This window comes from Penicillium rubens (assembly GCF_028828025.1).
Source record: "Penicillium rubens strain IBT 27055 chromosome Unknown utg000003l_segment0_segment0, whole genome shotgun sequence".
Classification (NCBI taxonomy): domain Eukaryota; kingdom Fungi; phylum Ascomycota; class Eurotiomycetes; order Eurotiales; family Aspergillaceae; genus Penicillium; species Penicillium rubens.
Window position 1 is genome coordinate 763,821 of NW_026890601.1, and position 19,831 is coordinate 783,651.

Genomic DNA, 19,831 nt, shown 5'->3' on the forward strand with positions numbered 1-19,831 from the left:
TCCCGAACTCCAAACCAACACTCATTGACATACCTCCAAAAGCCCGCTGAATGTGTCGGTCTTTCCCTCGGGTGCTACAGGGTCTGTCTATCCGTGTCCATTCCTTGGAAGCTAGCCAAAAGGTTCGACATACGTCATTGATCCCTGAACCCGTTCCTGTGGCGAGAACCAGATCGCTCGCCCCAATTCACAATGCCCATCATGCGGCTCACCATGTTCTGCGCTTCTCGTATTCCTCGTTTAAAAGGGTTGCGCATCCCCTAAACACATCGAGGTCTACACAGTCACGTGCATATTCGCAGAAGATTGACAGGCATCGTCCAGAAGATATGGTCAGGGCGACTGAGACGCCTGGACCGGAGGCGAAGCCGGTGGATATCCTCAATGGAGACATACCCCTGCCTGCTGGTCAGGCAGAAGCTGCATTGGACCCAGAATCAGATGAAGATATCCCCGTTGATTCTGAAGAGCTGAAGGAGGCGCTCGGCCGACCACCTCCGGTGAACAGCAGCTACCTTCCCCTCCCTTGGAAAGGCCGATTAGGATATGTGGGTTACACCGTGCTGGACACGATATACCCCGCCGATGACCCATCGATTCTGACTTGAATAGGCCTGTTTAAATACGTACCTTCGCTATTCAACGCCCTCCGTATTCTGTTCTCGGACATGTCGAATCGCCTCTATACTCGAGAATCGACACCCGCTCCAAGATCCCGACCAGCCCACACACCCGACCAAGAATCGTCCAGACCGCGACCAACCAGCCGATGTTGCACGCGGACAAGCCTTCGTCGAGGCGCTGGCCTTGGCGAATGTACGCGATTTGACCAAGATCATTCGTTGGAACGACAAATATGGCATTAAGTTCATGCGACTAAGCAGTGAGATGTTCCCATTTGCAAGTCACAAGGAATATGGCTATAAGCTGGCGCCCTTCGCCTCGGAGGCGCTGGCAGATGTAGGGCGTGTGGTTGCAGAGCTTGGACATCGGGTGTCGGTTCACCCTGGCCAATTCACTCAATTTGGATCACCGAGGAAAGAAGTTATCGAGAATTCTGTCCGCGATCTCGAGTATCACTCGGAGATGCTCCAGCTACTCAAACTCCCTCCACAGCAGGACCGGGATGCGGTCATGATCCTTCATATGGGTGGAGTGTTTGGTGATAAGGCTGCCACATTGGAACGGTTCCGGGAGAACTACGCTATGTTGTCACAGGACATCAAGAACCGATTGGTTCTAGAGAATGACGATGTGAGCTGGTCTGTTCACGATCTACTGCCTATCTGCGAGGAGCTCAATATCCCTCTTGTTCTCGATTATCACCACCATAATATCATTTTTGACGCTAATGAGCTCCGAGAAGGCACCGAGGACATCATACCTCTATATGATCGTATATCAGCAACGTGGTCTCGGAAGAATATCACCCAAAAGATGCATTACTCCGAACAGACCGCATCTGCCATCACCCCGCGCCAACGGCGCAAGCACAGTGCCCGTGTTACTACTTTACCCCCTTGTCCACCTACCATGGACCTGATGATCGAGGCCAAGGACAAAGAACAGGCCGTATTTGAGTTGATGAGAAACTTCAAACTCCCCGGCCACAATCTTGTGAACGAAATAATACCCTTCATGCGCCTCGACGAAAACCAACCATTCAAGCCACCCAAAAAGTCCAAGAAGAATGGCGGCTTCGTGGACTTGGAAGGCTCAATACCGCCGCCTCGCACCATCCCGGAGGAAGAAGTCGGAATGGGTGGACCTGATGGCAGAGTCTACTGGCCCGAGGGCATGGAAGAATGGCTCCGACCGGCAAAGAAAATCGTGAAGCCTAAAGCTGCACCAAGTCCCAAGAAAAGCGCCTCCAAAAAGGGCAAGATTGAGCCTGTCGCAGATGTTCCCCTAAATATACCCAGCAAGATGGAAACGCCGGTAAAGAAAACAAGCAGGGGCACGAAACGCACACCCTCGTCCAGGTCTCGCAAGCGCAAGGCATCGTTGATTGAGTCTACATCAGAGTCGGAAGAGACTGGAAACACCGAAGAGATTTCAGTGGAAGTGGACAGCGCCCCGGCCTCGATATCACTTTCGCGACGAAGTTCACGCGCGAAGAAAGTGAACTACACCGAGGACAGTGAATAACTGGCACCTGGTAGTTCATGTATATTAGTGTACTATTTTATTTCGCAGATATTATCTCGCAAGAGGCTCTATGGCTAGATTATGTATAGATCAACATTATGTTCGATCAATGCAAAGCGCCTGGGTATCTGCTTCCTCCACGATGGGCTTCACCTGTACACCCTCCACACAACAACATATTATAGATATGTATGAATAGAATGATTAATTATTAGATGATTATAACTAGTAATTTAAGCAGAGTAAATATGAACAAAATACTCGTGGATATAATACTCGCCTAGAATCTTCGGTTGTAACGCGGTGAGAACATCCGAATAATCATCGTCATGGCCGATCTCTTCCCCGCAGGCAATCAACTTTCTGCAGCCTTACTTGACTTGACTTTTCTGATTCGGAATACACTTACCTTCTCCATATATCATACCACACGAGACCCTGGCGCCTAAATCACGTTTCCGTTGGCCATTCCCCCGGTCGAGGCCCTCTCTCTTCAAACGCCCGCCTACCACCCTCTTCCCTTCCTTCCCCCGCGAGCCTCGACCCAGCAGACTCTCGCGTATACTCCGTCTGATCATTGGCGCCCACTCAGCCAGACGAGCCCATTCCCGTCTCTGGGGCATCCGTCACGAGACCCTGCCCGCGCTCCGACACCGGGCGCAATCGCGAGTCTATCGAGCGATCGTCCAGCGACAAGCGCGACTCGCTGCACGCGATAGCAGACTTGGCGGGCGTCTTGTGAATTATCTTCTCGGTACGCAACGACGATCAAGGCCGTGGAAATCCACTGCAGTATCCCCTAGCAGCCTAGCTGCAAGACACCCGAAGTCGATCCGCGAACCCCGCCACGGACCGAAGGACACAACGATAGACCCGATGTCGCAATCTGGACTTTCATCATGGGGACCGGGGGGTGGAGATGGTACTGCTGCGCCTGGTAGCCGCCGAAAGAAGGTTTACGAATATTTCAAAGCGGCAAATGAGCTACGCCAGACCTATACCTCGCAATGGTCGGGGCAGAGGAATGACCACGATGAGGACTACTACAATACCCCTGGTGCATTCCCGGATGTGGAAATTGCACGGTCAGGCGATGAGGAGATGGTGGTTTTCCCTAGTTATGCTAGGAAATTGACAGAGAAGAAGAACACCGGTACCAGCCCTCGCCCGCGACGTGATTCGTGGTCAGAAACTATCGATGAATACCGGGGTGAAACCCGAGAGGATGATGATCTCTCCTCGCCTACATGGGATGCGACGGAGAGTGAAGATGCAGTCGTGGCCGTTGACGTGCGTGGCTGGATTTACTCCCCTGGTCGGGGACCGATGAGTCGAAAGCACCGGTTGATGATTGCCCTGGCCAGGAAGCTGAGTGGCGTCCCTGCGCCATCTGGAAATGGAAATGACGAAAGTAACGACAAGATCACTGGGAAGGGAGATGATGAATACATCGACAAGGAGATTCAAACATTAGTCGCCAATGCTGAGAAGGAAGCAGATCCGGCTTGGAAAGGCTCGAATGCGGAGCAAACACAACAGCCTGCTGCACAATTGAGTAAAGATGAATTATCCATGGCGAACGCCCATCTGATGGAAAGACTTCGTCCATTCTTGACGAATCCCGTTGGGAGCATGCCTGTGACAGTGTTCTTCTTCAACGACAATGAAAGCAAGTCTCGGAATATCATGACGGATGACTCAGGCCATTTTACTCTTCGCGCTACACTGCCCTTTGTGCCAACTCATATTCGCGTACTCGCATCTGAGGACCTGTCTGTCGCAAGGCCGATTGAGGTCATTGATCCGGTTGGAATCAGTTTGATCAGTGATATCGATGATACAGTCAAGCACTCAGCCATTGCCAGTGGAGCGAAAGAGATGTTCCGCAACACCTTCATCCGTGAATTGGATGAACTTACAGTCGAGGGAGTCAGTGACTGGTACTGCAAACTGGCCAGTGAAGGTGTGCAAATTCACTATGTGTCGAATGCTCCCTGGCAATTGTATCCCCTCCTTGAGCGGTACTTCAAGATGGTGGGATTGCCTCCAGGGTCTTTCCACCTCAAGCAGTACTCAGGCATGCTTCAAGGAATCTTTGAGCCCACCGCAGAGAGGAAACGAGGGTCATTAGAACAAATTCTGCGGGACTTCCCGGAACGAAAATTCATTCTTGTCGGCGACAGTGGCGAAGCTGATCTGGAGGTTTACACTGAGATTGTCTTGGCAAACCCTGGCCAGATTCTGGGTATCTTCATTCGTGATGTTACGACCTCAGAAACCCAGAAGTTCTTCGACAAATCCGTCGGCCATCTTGACCAGTCTAAACGCAGTTACAGTTCGCCAGATGTGGTAGACCACTCGGATGCCGCCACCAACAGACCGACGCTGCCGCCTCGAAGTGGTACGGCTGTTGACTCTACAGTGCCCGTAGCCCATCATGAGCCAGACCCAAAGGATCTTGACCTTGAGGATTTGATTGATCTTACAGATCTCATAATCGACGATCAGCCACCTCCCGCGGGGCTTACTCACCCCACCACCCCACGGCCACGCCCAGCGAAACCAAACAAACCATCCGCATTGCGCATGGTTTCTACGCCGGCTGATTTGGCGAAGAGTTCCAAGCCATCCTCTCTGCGCAACGTTGCTGCACCTTCCGATGTGCCAGAAAAAGGCTCGAAGCCGGCACCAGAGCCAGAGGCCCCCAGACGCAAACCAGTCCCGCCTGTGCCACCCAGACGTGGAGTGCCTAAGACAGATTCATTGATTGATGTGGACCCCTCGCCTTCAACCTCTCAGAGCAGCGCTGGGATATCATCGAATGAAGCTCCTTCTTCGTGGCTCAAAGGCCTCGATGATGGTTCTGCAGGCGCGCAGAGTCCATCGCAAGCTGCACGCGCCAAGCCAGCCCCGCCTCGTCCCCCTCCGCGTCGCACAAACACCGGGTCTGCAGCAACTAGTTCAGATCCAAGTGCATCAACCGCACCAACTACGCCGGCTCGGACTCCGGCTGCCGCGAGTGGCATTCAATCATACCCAGCGGCAGCCGCCCAGGCTGCATACCAAGGGTTCCAATATGCAAGCGACCGGCTCAACTTCTCGGGATCTCCCTCTCTACGAAAAACTCCATCAAACCAATCACTCGGAAGGACAGGGTCCAACGAGTCGGGTGTGCCGCCTGCGCCCCTTCCTAATAAGCGTGAGGAGCTTTGGCGACGCCGTTGGGACCGCGCAAGTGAAGTGCTAGAACAGCACGGCGTTGTGCTGGGCAGTTGGCGCGTTGGAAGCGATGCGCAGCCTGTTTGTGCGTGGCTAATGGAGCAGGCAGTGAAAGATATCAATGCTGCTCGTTCGAAGGGGGATCATTGACGACGTGTAGACATACATGTCAAGATGTGCCCATGAATACACTCCACTTGTTGCTCCATCGATTTGAGATATATTTTAGAAACATAGTTGGTATCAATGATCTGATCATCTTGATAGCCTCTATGTACATACTACATAGAAAGAAGCCTATTCTTTTCAATATCTCCCCACCTGAAACTATATCCATCGTACATGTACTCCACGTTGTGTTGCTTCTTCTTTCCAGGCCTAGTTGAAGCTGAAAATGGCTCGTACCGATCGCACTTGGGCACATCCACGGTGGGTCGTAGGATGTTATAACCCCCTTAATGATTATAATTCAACAGCTTGCCCTTGCGAAAACACCAATTGTACATCGTATGCGAGACCAGTAATCAGAATCTGATCCCGAGGTCCCCGTTGGCTGGGGCTGGGGGTTGCAGCCAAGAAACCGACGATGCTGACATCACTTTTCTCGGGCCTCGGCTCAATTTGAAACAGCAGTTGCATGATTGGCGACTTATAATCTGGGGTAGCCCGCCATTCTTCCCCCCTTCATCCCTACAAAAACATGCCTTCAGAAACTCTCACGCGTGCGGAAGTTGCGAAGCACAACACCGAGGATTCCCTCTGGTGCATCATCGACCACCAAGTCTATGATCTGACCGATTTCGTCGACGCCCACCCCGGCGGTGGCGTCGTGCTTGCTCAGGTAGCTGGCAAGGACGCAACATCCGATTTCTACAACCTGCACCGCCAGGAGGTACTGGAGAAATACCGTGACCAGCTCTGCATTGGTGTTGTCGAAGGCGAAAAGCCGGAGGTCATCCGGCCGTTCCCTGGAGCTCTGAGCCCCGTGCCCTACGCAGAACCCCTATGGCTGCGACCACAGTTCAAGTCCCCCTACTACAAGGAAACCCACCGAAACCTGCAAAAGGCCATCCGGGAGTTCACGGATAAATACGTGACGCCCGAAGCGCAAGAGAAGGAGCAGGATGGCAGCTACATCAGCCAAGAGCTAATCAACCGCATGGCGGAGACGAATATCCTGGCTATGCGACTGGGTCCTGGAAAGCATTTGCATGGCCGCACCTTGCTCGGCGGGGTTGTGGATGGAAAGGAGTTTGATTATCTTCATGATATGATCATTGTACAGGAGATGGTCCGTGCCAATGCCAGAGGCTTCCAGGACGGCAACATGGCCGGTATGGCTATTAGTTTGACAGCTGTACAGCAATGGTTGCATGATCCTGTACTCAAGGAGCGCCTCAATGACGAGGTCTTGTCGGGCCGGAAGAAGATGTGTTTGGCTATCACGGAGGCCTTTGCTGGTAGCGATGTGGCGGGTCTGAAGACTACTGCAGAGAAGACTCCTGATGGGAAACACTATATTGTCAACGGAACAAAGTTAGTTGGGTCACATTTGTTGGTTTAATAAGTGATTTGCGCTAACTACGTCTAGGAAATGGATCACGAACGGCATGTTCGCCGACTACTTTGTCACTGGCTGCCGTACCGAGAAGGGATTCTCGGTGCTTTTGATTCCTCGCGGCGAGGGCGTGGAGACCAAGCAAATCAAGACCTCATATTCGACCGCTGCTGCTACTGCTTTCGTGGAGTTTGACAACGTCAAGGTCCCGGTTCAGAACCTCCTGGGTGAGGAGCACAAGGGTTTCATCGTTATCATGAGCAATTTCAACCACGAGCGCTTTATGATGGTGGCTGCCGTGGTCCGCATGTCAATGATGGTTGTGGAAGAGACCATGAAATGGTCTAACCAGCGCATCGTCTTTGGCAAGAAGTTGATTGAACAACCAGTTATTCGCCAAAAGTAAGTCTTTTAATCATTCACTGCCGATCTTCTCTTCTAACACTCGACAGGATTGCTCGCATGATCTCTCTCGCCGAATCTAACCAGGCATGGCTTGAATCCATTGCCTACCAGATGTGCAACATGACATACGCCCAGCAAGCGAAGCTTCTGGGTGGACCTATCGGATTGCTCAAGTCACACTGTACCCAAGCCGCAGGCGAGATTGCCAGCCTCGCTACGAACATCTTTGGTGGTCGCGGCCTCACTCAGTCGGGAATGGGCAAGGTGATTGAGATGTTCCATCGCACGTACAAGTTCGATGCCATCTTGGGTGGAACTGAGGAGATTTTGGCAGATTTGGGCGTGCGGCAGGCAATGAAGAATTTCCCTAAGTCGATGTTATAGAGTGGCAGTATATTGAGCGAATGTATCAATCGAATTATTCCATTCAACATTACAGTTCTATGTTTTTGTATACACTTGTGCGGCTCTCCGCTTGGCCAAAAATAGAATAGGCAAGTGGGGCAGATAGCTGGAGCGGGGGATCTTTGTCCCGACGCCACAGCTTTCCCAAGGCAGCTAGCTCCACGGCGAAGGCATCAGCGAGCCGCATCATCATCTCCCATGATATACCATATTCTCTCTCATCCAATATTTCGCGTCTGAGATAAAGAATATCTCGTCAAAATGGTTCCAGCCGATGCCTTTCATCAGGATAATATCCTCGACCTTGCTGTGAGAGCTATCCAGCCCGCAGGTGACAGACAGCCGAGTCTCAGAACACCATATGAGGCTGTGGCTCTGATCGGCCATGCATGCATGGTGGCAGTTGATTTCAGACTGGTTGGTCTCGGTGAAGAGCACAACTTAGGTATGTCAAGTCTGTTTCGACCGTATGGTGAACTCTTATTAATATTCTCCAGAATCATCTACAATAACACCTTCCCTCCCCACAGAATGGAACGCTAACGATACATTTGCCTTTCGGTACGCACATGCGCAGTCTTCGACGGAGTACCTACTCAAAGTGAGTCGGCTGGGAAATAACGCAGTGATCTTTGCACTGGCCTTGGGAGATGACCGGACCAGCTCGTTCGACATCCCCGTCAAAAACTACATCTCCACCTCTGCATTCCCACTATCTTCCTCGGACAATATCCCTGCGTCTCTGCGGGAGGCTTTCATCTCGCCACCTGGACTAGGCGACTTAGTCAGTTTATTCAGAGTCAACGTCATCCAGAAACTCGCGCCCGGTTTGTACAAAGGGGGGTATGAAGATACAAGCCAGCCGCCCAGAGCAAGGCCACAAGCAGAAGGACAGCGGGGTGTTCCCCAAGACGGCACCCTCCCCGAGCCTGCTCGTCCACGTCCGTTTGATGATCCCCTAGCGGCAGCTCCCCGACGCTCCAACCCACCAGACTTTGCCCCGCCCGGGTTCGAAGATGAGCATCAGATGAACCGGCCCCCGCAGGGATATCCAGGAGGACTTGGAGGCAGGAGTCCGTACAACATTGGAGAACGAGATCTTTACCCAGCAGGACTTGGTCCCAATGATCCTTTGCGCGGATCTATGGGCCCTGGCTTTGGTCCAGGTGGCGGGGGTATGCATCCTACCTTTGATGACCCTCTCTTCGGCGGACAAGGAGGATCAGGTAATGGTGGGTACGACCCCCGTGTACCACCAGGCGCCAGATATGATCCCGTAGGACCTGGTGAGCCACCTGCTGGTCGTAATCGAGGACCGTCCGGTAATAATGGACAAGGTGGGGGTGGGTTTGGTGGGTTTGGTGGTGGATTTGGCGGGGGTATTATCTAACGAGTGATGAGAAAGGCAGATTACTATGAAAGACGACGTTTCTCTTTGTTTCTTGACACAGATCTATTTCGAAATTGGCAGGAATACCAAGAAGCTACAGTCATATTCTAATGCCCGTTTTGATGTGTCTTTTCCCGTACCTTTTGGGTCCATTGCGTGGGATATCTCCCTATACACGTATTGTATTGTCTGCCAATATGTCCAACACAAACCAACAAAGATATAAACCCATTGACTCTACGTAACTATACAATGGTGTAGTTGATAATTACGTAGGCAACCTTGGAGAAAGCGGTGTGTGGCTGAAGTGTGGCGCATCTGTTCACCACTCTCAACTTGACCTTCCCGAACTCCCATCTCTTCTCCCTTTCTCGCGTTTCCAAGTCCCATCCCCTTATCCCTTGAATCAATCTTGGGAAGTTGTCTTTTAATTGAATTTCCATCTGGAGCGTAATTATCCCACATATTTTCCAATCCCCACGATACCTCCGCCCATCCACGAATTCCGTTGTTTTCTCACGAGACCGCCCCTCCCCAGCTGGCCCCTCCTTTTCAGCCAGCTGAGCATACCGACGCAATGGATAACAACATGGAGATCGATACTGCGCGGTCCCCCGAGCCACACCACCTGTCGCCAGTAAACGACCCCGGGTCCATACCGACTCTGGACGGCTGGATCGAGAGTTTGATGACTTGCAAGCAATTAGCGGAGGAGGACGTGCGGCGGCTGTGCGATCGGGTGGGTTTCTTGTTTTGACAGATTGATAATGATGAGTTCGAGTTTGCTCATTTCTGTGTCTTCCAGGCAAGAGAGGTATTGCAGGAGGAATCCAATGTGCAGCCAGTGGTATGTCGTTTCTCGGTCGGGTTGTTGTCCTGCCCGCCCAACCCACTGACCTATTCGAACAGAAATGCCCAGTGACAGTCTGCGGTGATATACACGGACAATTCCATGACTTAATGGAGCTTTTCCGCATTGGCGGTCCTAACCCGGATACAAACTACCTCTTCATGGGTAAGTGGACGTCGGTCGGATGAACGCGTTGTGGGGTAATGTTTTTTAATTTTTTTTTTCTTGATATAGGTGACTACGTCGACCGTGGTTACTACTCAGTTGAGACAGTGACCCTCCTGGTCTCCCTGAAGATCCGTTACCCGCAGCGTATTACCATCCTCCGTGGAAACCACGAGTCTCGACAGATCACACAGGTCTACGGATTCTATGACGAATGTCTCCGCAAATATGGCAATGCCAACGTGTGGAAATACTTCACCGACCTTTTCGACTACCTTCCCCTCACTGCTCTCATCGAAAACCAGATTTTCTGTCTTCACGGTGGACTGAGTCCGTCCATTGACACTCTCGACAACATCCGGTCGCTTGATCGTATTCAAGAAGTTCCCCACGAAGGTCCCATGTGTGATTTGCTCTGGAGTGATCCCGATGACCGATGTGGATGGGGAATCTCTCCCCGTGGTGCTGGATACACGTTCGGACAGGACATTTCCGAAGCCTTCAACCACAACAATGGCTTGACTCTGGTGGCACGTGCCCATCAATTGGTGATGGAAGGATATAACTGGTCGCAGGATCGGAATGTGGTCACTATTTTCTCAGGTAAGTCTTTCGTCGCTAGACACCTGATGGGGCAAAGCACTAACCGGGTTGCAGCACCAAATTACTGTTACCGCTGCGGCAACCAAGCCGCCATTATGGAGATTGACGAGCATTTGAAATACACATTGTGAGCACTCCTTGTTTATCATTTCTTTGGATCTCCTACTGACATGATCTAGCCTACAATTCGACCCTTGCCCCCGAGCGGGAGAACCTATGGTATCGAGGCGCACACCTGACTATTTCCTTTGATAGATTTCATTTTTGTCCTTCGAGAGGCAATTGGACTGGCGGAGAATGGGGGTTGCAATCGAACAGGGCTCTCGCCTATTTAATTCTGTATGGTTCGATGCCTGGCCACTTGTTGATACCAATCATGAAAATAAAAGACCATTTGCAAGACCCAGTTCCATGAGACTATAGGAATACCTTCGGTATATTTCTGTTTGGTAATTAATGCGTTTCTCTGGTTAATTGAGGTAACAGGGCTCCCTTGGTATTGCTAAACTGGGATATACGCATAAAGGCTTAACGTCATTTCCTTGCTGAACTGGCCCTGGACGATTGATCCCTGCCTGCAGCTCTATAGGCCAGAAGTTCCCCCGGGATGAATGAGAAATCTATTTCATCATTGCTTGGTGCCTCCTTAGGGCCCGGTTTCTTCTGCCATGAACAAAGTCTGTCCTCTGAGCAGACGTCCCCGAAGGTATTGCGAGTCGAGTATCAGCAGCCCGTTAAATCTCCACCGGCATCAAACGGCCGCCTGGACCTTCTCGAACAAGGCACTGATTGAACGGGCTGATTGAACGGGGGATAGTTCAAGTTCCGATGATCTAGGACTGATAGTCCCAAGGACCCAGCTCTGGGGATGTGATGAAACCACTTCCCTCGTATGAGTGCTACATCGACCTGAAAAGCGGCTCTACCGGTTTGCTGAAAACATGACGGAATGCGTTACAATCATTAACAACCCTTCTAGTCCTCACAATAACTATCCATGGAATACATAATGCGAGGATACGCACGACTGTGTCTGGGAGGTCAATCACGCTGATTATGCTAAAATTGCATATAAAATTCCCTCTGTCAGGGTTTCCTACATCATGTGGAGGATATAGCGGTAACACTCTTACTGGAATATTCTGCGACGCCAGCTCACTATGATTGAACGTTGCTATATCAACATATTAAAGCCACACTCATCAGGTCTTGCTGGTAGAGGTAGGTAACCAGCATTGTCTTTTTAAGTTCATGGTTTCCTTGACTGTCTGTCATAAAGCTATATTATACATAGAAGATGGGGTTTTCTGTTAATGTTATAACATATCCGTACAACCTAGGAGCTCAAATGATGTACGCCTTATAATGCAATGCAGATCCTTCGAATTATTTTGTTCCTTCGGTCAGCCCTTCAGAGACACGCTGCTACCCGCACTCTCGATATCCTTTTCACCATAAGCCGGAAGAGAAGTTATCTTCTGAGCAGCTTGCGCGTTCTGCTCACGACCCTCATCTCGTCTGTAGTGACGCACTTTCGAGCTGCCATTCGGAACCCAGAATCGCTGATCAACACGGCCGACGAAGAAGATCACCACGACCAAAAAATCAATGGTGAAGTTAAAGATATAGAAGCAGGTCTTGCTGTGATACCAGGCTGGGTCAGTGACAGGACGAGGTGACATCCAAGAGGTACCGGCACGGAAAGATGCACCAAGACAGAGCAAACAGCCAACAAGTCCAACGATAAAGACCTTGACGACCCAGCTACCAGAGCCAACCTCTTGAATTCGCTTTCTCTCCGGAGACAAAAGAACAAGCAAGACAAGAGGAAGCGGCAGGAACGATATGATGGAGAAATAAGTCTGACCGTAGAGCTGGATATCGCGATCGATGCGAAGGGTGTTTGGGTTGAGAGTATACGAACTCTGAATAACACAAGTGATGACCATAACGATCGTCACACCGACGAGAATATAGAGAGCTTTGAACGCCCACGATACAGGTCGTGACCAGCCCAGGACAGGGTAGACAGCTCGGAACATACGCTGTGCGTAGAGCAAGTTCAAGATGAAGAGCAGCACCACGCCAGCTGCGACGAAGATGTTTGCTGCAATTGCGAGTCTGATGTTCGTCGGGTGACAGGCCCAGGCGATGCGAAGGATGTTTGCGATAATGCGAGACATGCAGAAACCGAATGTTGCGGCTGACGGAATGAATTTGTGGCCTTTTGCGAGGTTGCGTCGGAATAGGGTCATGTGGCAGGCGGCGCCGGTGATGAAAAGGGCGAGGAAGACGGCGCATATTGGGATATCGAGGGTGACTGTTGGTCGGCCTCCCACTGAGGCTGTTCTAGGCATATAGGGTCCTCCCATTCTCTAGGGTTGTTAGGGTTGGCTGTAGGATAGAGGGTTGGAGTACACACTTTGATGTTTAGATATATTTCATTCGATCAAGAGTGTAATAGTGTTAGAGATTGGTTTCTTTCGGACTGAAGCTGCGGAACACTTGGGGAGAAAGTATAGTTACAGCATATGTACAAATGGCCTCGCAAGTCTTATATTTTAGTTCAGTCACCAAGCTTCTAAGCTCCTAAATTCTCCTATGAAACCATCCAAGACCTCGCAGATCGGGTCCCATTTGACGCGATAAAGTGACGATTTCCTCGTATTCAGTCAAATTTAACACTCAAAGGTGAATCCGAGCGTCGGGGTCGGTCCCTCGCTCTCCGGATTCGCCTGGACGGAGGCCGAAGCGCCGACCACCGATCTATGAAGGGGAACTATAGCCTTCAGGTCCAACGAATTTGGTGCCTGGATTCTGGATTGGGACAGGAAAATAAATAACTAGCTAGCTGCTATTCCCCGTATCGCCGATCGAACCAACCTCGAAGAAATTCCGTGTTCCAGTTCGGGGAAGCTCGAAAACAAAGGAGTATATCCAGGCCGATGACCACAATTGTAGGGCCGAAGCCCTCGAAGACAGTACCTGTTACCAGGTCACTGGAAGTTGTTGGTTATAGTGTGTATGTTTTCTTTTCCACGTGGAAGTCAAGATGCCCAGATGAATATTTGAAACAGTTGGAAGACGGTCAATTCCGCACCTAGCAATTTTGTGTAGGTTTCGCTAGGCGTGTATAGTCACCTTTGGATTCGATGAAGAGGTGAAGTGACATTCTCCCAGAGTACGTAGGCACTAGGTAACTTTGGGAGATGGTTGCATACAAATGCTCAATATGAAGTCTTGTACCCCGAGCCAAAGGGACATGCCAGGATATAAGAGTCTAATGAACTTCAAAGAAGAAACTATGGCGTAGTACGTTACACTAACCCCGTGTTCCATGGTGGGTTTGTAATGGATAGGATCGCCTAGTCCTTATACAGTTATACCTAATTTAATATCGTAAGATATGCCGAAAACTAAGTGGGAGGCTTGCAGTTGTTCACCTTTTTCTGCACACGAGCCTAAATATAACAATTCTTAGCATAACTTCCCCAGCTGAGGTCTGATGAGAAAATATAAATTAGAAGTATGTGGCTGAAAGGGGAAGAGGCGGGATAAGCATAATATATTTCCTGGGTGCATGTTGACAGCACATTCCAGCTGTTGTGCAACCCTCCACTGCACTCTAAACCAACCATCTATCAACCACATGGGTTGAAATGGGACATTGGGATTTAACCCGTCATCCTCATTGCTCAATGTGTCTAGATGTGCAACTTCATGTGTAACAGTACATCTCATACCTTGACTTGTGGATATCGAGTGATCCCAAGAACTATATATTTAAGGCACTTCTATATTTCGAACAGTACTTAAACGCCACTACAAAATTCGAAAGCAATATCTTAAGATTACATTGTTCATAATCTAGTGATGACAGTCCCTAAATCATCTTCCAAGGATACTCCAAATTCCCCGGAAACAGTCTTAGTGACAGGAGGTTCCGGCTTCCTGGCATCCCATGTCGTCCGCGAGCTATTACAACAAGGCTATTCCGTGCGAGTGACCGTTAGATCCGGGGCTATGGTAAAGAAGGTTCTCCAAGCACATGCTCCGGATAGTCAACGGCTCTCATACGTCCTCGTTCCAGATATGACAGTCCCGGGTGCGTACGACACGGCTGTGCAAGGTGTCACCGGGGTGTTTCATATATCTTCGCCCTATACATTTACCACGACAGACAACGTCAACGATCTTCTCATACCAGCCATATCCGGGACTCGCGGCATCTTGCAGTCCATTAAAAGAAACGGCCCAGATGTCAAACGGGTTGTGTTGACGTCGTCCGGAGCCGCAATGATCAATCCGATTCGGGGCTTCGACCGTGACCATCTTTATACCGAAGATGACTGGGCCAAAACAACTTGGGATGAGGTAGTCACGGGGTCCGGAGTTGTCGGATATTTTGCTAGCAAGCAGTTTGCCGAGAGGACGGCTTGGGATTTCATAGAAAAGGAGCAGCCTTCTTTCGACCTCGTTGCTATTTGTCCTCCAATGATCGTACGTTCTGTAATTCTGGTCTGATCCTACCCGCTAAGTAAAATCTAGTTCGGTCCGATTATCATCCCAACCAGCGACATATCCGCCAACCCCTCTCTTGCCTCTGTGTACGAACTCATGGATGCAAAGTTAGAATCCCCGGGAGAGACGCTTATCCCTTTATGTGTTGATGTCAGAGACGCGGCTAAAGCTCATGTCAGAGCTTATGAAACAGCTATCGCCTCTAATCAGAGATATCTGACTGTATCCAGCACTTACTCTCGGCAGCAGTTTGTTGATATCATAAGAGAACGCTTCCCCTCTCTTGTGGGGCGCCTCCCTGCCAGAAGGACTGAGGAGAGTGAGGTAGCTGGTGGGGATAACAGAAAGTCGATCAGAGACATTGGGTTTGCTCCGAGAGACCTTGAAGAGACGGTTGTGGACACTGTGAATCGGTTTTTGGAAATTGAGAACATCGGACACTGAACTATTAGGTGAATGTGATGTGCTGTACTTTTTATTTCGGATATAAGAACTTTGTCGTGGACCTCCACAATAACACATCTCTTGAAATCGTCTTCCCCTGTTAGTTTCTGTTAGACCGAGGGAACTATTGTATCTAGGGAACAACGCTGGAGTAATGTTTGCCCATGAGGCTGTCATAGTTGGCATAAGAAATTATGAAGTATATAGTTATACAAGGTCGATATCTTTACTTGGCTCTGCCAACTCATTGAACAGGGCCGCTGTCCATCAACTGAACTTCATTCACCGAATCGACCGGTTTCTTCAAGATCCAGCCACCCACGAACAACAGGATTGGGATAGATGATATGCCAGCTATCAACCCTAATGCCCAACCCATCGCGCCCCAGCCAGCCTCTTGACGAATAAAGCCCGCAAAGAATGGCCCGATCAGACTGCCAGCCGCAAACCCCATATTCGACAGCCCAAACGCTAGAGCCATAGCCCCACCGCGACCAAAGATATCAGGAGTTTTATCTTCCTTATCCTTCACAGCAAAGAACACCTCCGTAATGAGCGGTGGCATAGCCACCGCAAAACACAGCCCAACACAAGCCAGGAGGGCACATAGAAGAACTTTGTGCTGCATCGAGTTATCTGTGACAAAACGCAGAAGCACCATCACAGGAACGGAAGCGAGGAATGCCCCTGCGGCGAGGTAACGACAGGTTTTGGGGTACTTGTCAATAATAAACCCAGTCACTGGGTCTAAGACGTGTGGCACCATAAGGGGGATGAAGATTAGTCCCTGACCACTTTGCTGCCACTCGAATGTCCCTTGCACGAAGAGCGGAAGGACACTATCAAACGAGGTGAGGACGATTGATATGATGAAATATCCCCAGACGGACACGACGAGTCGAGGCGAGCTCAATAAAATAGTGATACGCTCGAGCGCATTCCGCGAGGGCGGCGAAGGCGTCTGCGATCCACGGGGTTCAGAGCCATTGGGCAACAAGTCGGGACGTTCAGGGATTTCGCCTGGCTTATTTTCCGTGGATTGATGTCCATCCACAGACAGTGGTGTCATCTCGGGCGCAAGCCATTTAACAGCATGTCTCCTCTCGATCAACAGCAATCGTAAGATGATATCGAGAGCGATGAAAGCGAAGGCAAGGCCGAAAACAGCATAATACCCACCATCCTCGTAGACAACCCCACCAAGCAGAGGTCCTGCTAGCGTTCCAACACTGATAGCCATGGAGACATAGCCGATAGCTTGGCCGAGGTCGTCTTTCCCGACGGTGTCTACCATCAGTGCCAAGCCGGCCGTCCATACCACCGCAGCGGCGGCACCTTGAAACAAGCGACCGACAATCCACAGCGCGATATGAGTGCCGACGCATAGTAGGGCTGTCGCAGCGGCCAGCGCAACGAGACCAACTAGCAATGGCCACCGACGGGACTCGGCTCGATCAGCGATGTACCCGACAACAGGCGCAAAGGCCAATAATGCTGCTGAGTACAGGGCGAGAAGAATCGATGTCCAGGTCTGGATATTGTCCTCCGGGATTCCCACCCTCTCTTTTAATGCGGTTGGTGTGACTGGCACGATGAGACCGTACATGAAGATGTCCGTGCCGGTAGCAAAGGCGACGACGAACATGATGAACCATTTTGATGATCTTAACTCGACGAATTTTGGCCTACTTTCCTTCTTCTCTTGTGAGAAGGGCCACATCCGTAACCTCATGACAAGTAGAGGTGTGATTGGAAGGAGGAATCGCAATCCGCGTGAGCTGGTCAGATCGACCTCACGGGCGAAAATGCACTATCCCTTGCCTTGGGATGTCGGAAGTCACCACAGAGATAAAAATGTAAACAAGGTATGCGCAATTTTCAATGAGCTTGATTTAAGATGATCAACTCCATGTGATAAGGAAAAAGAAGAAGTAAATCTCTTGAGTCTCAAAAGGGTGTCCGATCGGAGCCCGCGGGCCCCGAGACTGCAAATCTCCCGAGGTTTCCCTTTTTAGACGTTTGAGATATTTTGGATATTTAATTTACTTAGAAATGGATTGTCCAGATATACAATGTAGGATGTAGCATGTATACATCTATGTCAAGTGACACGATATTTGAAATACGTAGAAGTAAGCCAGAGTTTCTAATTGAACGGTTGGGATTGCTACTTCACGATCTATACAGGCACAGGCTATTGACAGGATACTTAGCGATCAATCACAGACGAGCTTTAGGCGCTTGACTCTTCAGCAAATCCCTCAGCTGTCTACGCAGAATCTTCCCACTCGGCGACTTAGGAATCTGCGACAAGACATGGATTCCCCCACGCAGACGCTTATGGTTAGCAATGCGCTCATTCAGCCACGCGTGGATTCCATCAAGGACAGCCTTCTGATCCCTGTCTTTAGCCTGCGGACTCAAAACCACAAACCCAACTGGCAGCTCAGTAGCCATGTCATCCACCCACATTCCAGTTACAGCCGCATCCTCCACGTCAGGGTGGTCGACCAGCTTTCCCTCCAACTCGCTAGGAATGACCTGCAGTCCCTTGTACTTGATCATCTCCTTGATCCGATCCTGGATGGTGACGTACCCATCTCCATCGATGGTGCCGATATCACCCGTTCGGAACCACCTCGTTCCATCTTCGTCCACGTGGAAAGCTTCCTTCGTCGCTTTCTCATTGTTGTAATACCCCATCACCACGTTCGGACCACGACACCAGATCTCCGCAGGCTCAGTGGACCCGTCAGGTTTGACGGCTGCGTCTTTCATAGATTCGGGATCCACAAAGCGGAGCTGCATGTTCGGCGCGATACAGCCCACGCCCGTGTTCCGCTTGTCCATGCGGTCATTCGGGACGGCTGTTGCCATTGGTGAGGTCTCTGTCAGACCCCATGACTGGGTACAGAATACCTCTGTCTTGCAGATCTCCGTGAACTTGGCTTCGAGGGCGGAGGATAATTCAATAGTAAGGGGTGCGGCGGCAGACATGATCTTGCGCACGCTGCTTAGATCGTATTTGGAGACTCGTGGGTCTTTAACCAACATCAGGGCAATGGGCGGCACCAGTGCCAACTCGTCTGGTCGGTATTTCTGGATGCAACTGAGGTATAAATCAAGGTCGAATCTGGGCATTACGACCACTGTTGTACCCCATATCAAGCATTGGCACATGAACAAGTTTAGGCCATAGATGTGGCTGAATGGCAGGAATGCAATGGCGGATTGTCTTCTTGGTCGCTGAGAGGGAAGACCAGATTCTAACATGTGTTGGCGCCATTGCTGGAGGTTCGAGGTGATGTTCTGATGAGTTGTGATGACACCCTTTGCTGCACCTGATGTTCCAGATGAAAAGCAGATGAATGTCGGTTGGCGATCTGCCTCGGCCGGATCGACAGTGAGGAGATCATCGGGGGCAAATGTATTGGCGAGATAATTGCATGTAGGTTGACCATTGACTGGTGTTTGGCCATCTATCAGGAGGACTTTCTCGACAGATGTCCCCTTGGCTGCCTTTTGAGCAGTCTCCAGCAGAGTTGAATGGACGACGATGAATCTGGCCCCGCTGGTCTTGAGCTGAGCGTTAAGCTCAAGTGCTGTCAAAGCTGCACTGGTCGGTGCAACGATTGCTCTCGAGCCGACAATTGCATGGCATACCACAGGGTAATCGATTGTGTTGGGACTGAATAATGCCACAACATCGTTAGGCTTAAGGCCTATACTTTGCCGAAGCCCGTTGGACAGAGAGCGTGTACGTTGCACCACATCTCCAAAAGTATATTGCTCTCCTGAGATGGCATTGATGTACATAGGCCGGTCCAGGGGCGTGTTGAAAGGATTGGAGAACAGATAAGAGACCAAATCAACAGATTGGATATCCAGATCTGGATATGGTGAGCGGTAAATTGTTGGCATTTTGCGTATATCAATGGCACTGAGCTTGACTCCAAATAGACGTTGAGTCAAACCAGAAATGGCGTTAAATAGTAGTAGAACGTAGTCATATACACTTCGTACTCTCGGAAGCCAACCTCGGCATTGAGAGCTCCTTACGTGTTCGGTACGGAAGGGTGCCCCGCAATCCGTCCCCGCGTTGTGTTCTGATTGGTCGTAGCTT

General features: G+C 50.4%; 9 protein-coding genes across 9 annotated transcripts; 6 read left to right on the forward strand and 3 right to left on the reverse strand.

Moving 5' to 3' along the window:
* Positions 1-50: 50 nt before the first annotated feature.
* N7525_006476 (UV-endonuclease UVE-1) lies at positions 51-2,148 on the forward strand (the record flags this gene model as incomplete). The annotated part of the gene is made up of 2 exons (XM_002569015.2): positions 51-548; positions 613-2,148. The coding sequence occupies 2 exons, from the start codon at positions 51-53 to the stop codon at positions 2,146-2,148; spliced, it is 2,034 nt and encodes a 677-aa protein (XP_002569061.2).
* Positions 2,149-3,024: 876 nt separating this feature from the next.
* On the forward strand, positions 3,025-5,517 carry N7525_006477 (phosphatidate phosphatase App1 family protein; the record flags this gene model as incomplete). Its single annotated transcript, XM_002569013.1, has 1 exon — positions 3,025-5,517. One exon carries the CDS (start codon positions 3,025-3,027, stop codon positions 5,515-5,517), a length of 2,493 nt encoding a protein of 830 aa, XP_002569059.1.
* A 550-nt stretch (positions 5,518-6,067) lies between these two features.
* Positions 6,068-7,714, forward strand: N7525_006478 (acyl-CoA dehydrogenase family protein; the record flags this gene model as incomplete). The annotated part of the gene is made up of 3 exons (XM_002569012.1): positions 6,068-6,903; positions 6,959-7,327; positions 7,378-7,714. The coding sequence occupies 3 exons, from the start codon at positions 6,068-6,070 to the stop codon at positions 7,712-7,714; spliced, it is 1,542 nt and encodes a 513-aa protein (XP_002569058.1).
* Positions 7,715-7,996: 282 nt separating this feature from the next.
* On the forward strand, positions 7,997-9,125 carry N7525_006479 (proteasome inhibitor PI31 family protein; the record flags this gene model as incomplete). The annotated part of the gene is made up of 2 exons (XM_002569011.1): positions 7,997-8,180; positions 8,233-9,125. 2 exons carry the CDS (start codon positions 7,997-7,999, stop codon positions 9,123-9,125), a joined length of 1,077 nt encoding a protein of 358 aa, XP_002569057.1.
* Positions 9,126-9,702: 577 nt separating this feature from the next.
* Positions 9,703-10,995, forward strand: N7525_006480 (serine/threonine-protein phosphatase; the record flags this gene model as incomplete). The annotated part of the gene is made up of 6 exons (XM_002569010.2): positions 9,703-9,864; positions 9,931-9,972; positions 10,035-10,140; positions 10,210-10,743; positions 10,798-10,870; positions 10,923-10,995. The coding sequence occupies 6 exons, from the start codon at positions 9,703-9,705 to the stop codon at positions 10,993-10,995; spliced, it is 990 nt and encodes a 329-aa protein (XP_002569056.2).
* A 1,151-nt stretch (positions 10,996-12,146) lies between these two features.
* N7525_006481 (uncharacterized protein) lies at positions 12,147-13,115 on the reverse strand (the record flags this gene model as incomplete). The annotated part of the gene is made up of 1 exon (XM_002569009.1): positions 12,147-13,115. The coding sequence occupies one exon, from the start codon at positions 13,113-13,115 to the stop codon at positions 12,147-12,149; it is 969 nt and encodes a 322-aa protein (XP_002569055.1).
* Positions 13,116-14,616: 1,501 nt separating this feature from the next.
* On the forward strand, positions 14,617-15,708 carry N7525_006482 (SDR family oxidoreductase; the record flags this gene model as incomplete). Its single annotated transcript, XM_002569008.1, has 2 exons — positions 14,617-15,243; positions 15,292-15,708. 2 exons carry the CDS (start codon positions 14,617-14,619, stop codon positions 15,706-15,708), a joined length of 1,044 nt encoding a protein of 347 aa, XP_002569054.1.
* A 244-nt stretch (positions 15,709-15,952) lies between these two features.
* N7525_006483 (MFS transporter) lies at positions 15,953-17,353 on the reverse strand (the record flags this gene model as incomplete). The annotated part of the gene is made up of 1 exon (XM_002569007.2): positions 15,953-17,353. One exon carries the CDS (start codon positions 17,351-17,353, stop codon positions 15,953-15,955), a length of 1,401 nt encoding a protein of 466 aa, XP_002569053.2.
* Positions 17,354-17,928: 575 nt separating this feature from the next.
* Positions 17,929-19,629, reverse strand: N7525_006484 (acyl--CoA ligase; the record flags this gene model as incomplete). Its single annotated transcript, XM_002569006.1, has 1 exon — positions 17,929-19,629. The coding sequence occupies one exon, from the start codon at positions 19,627-19,629 to the stop codon at positions 17,929-17,931; it is 1,701 nt and encodes a 566-aa protein (XP_002569052.1).
* Positions 19,630-19,831: the final 202 nt, after the last annotated feature.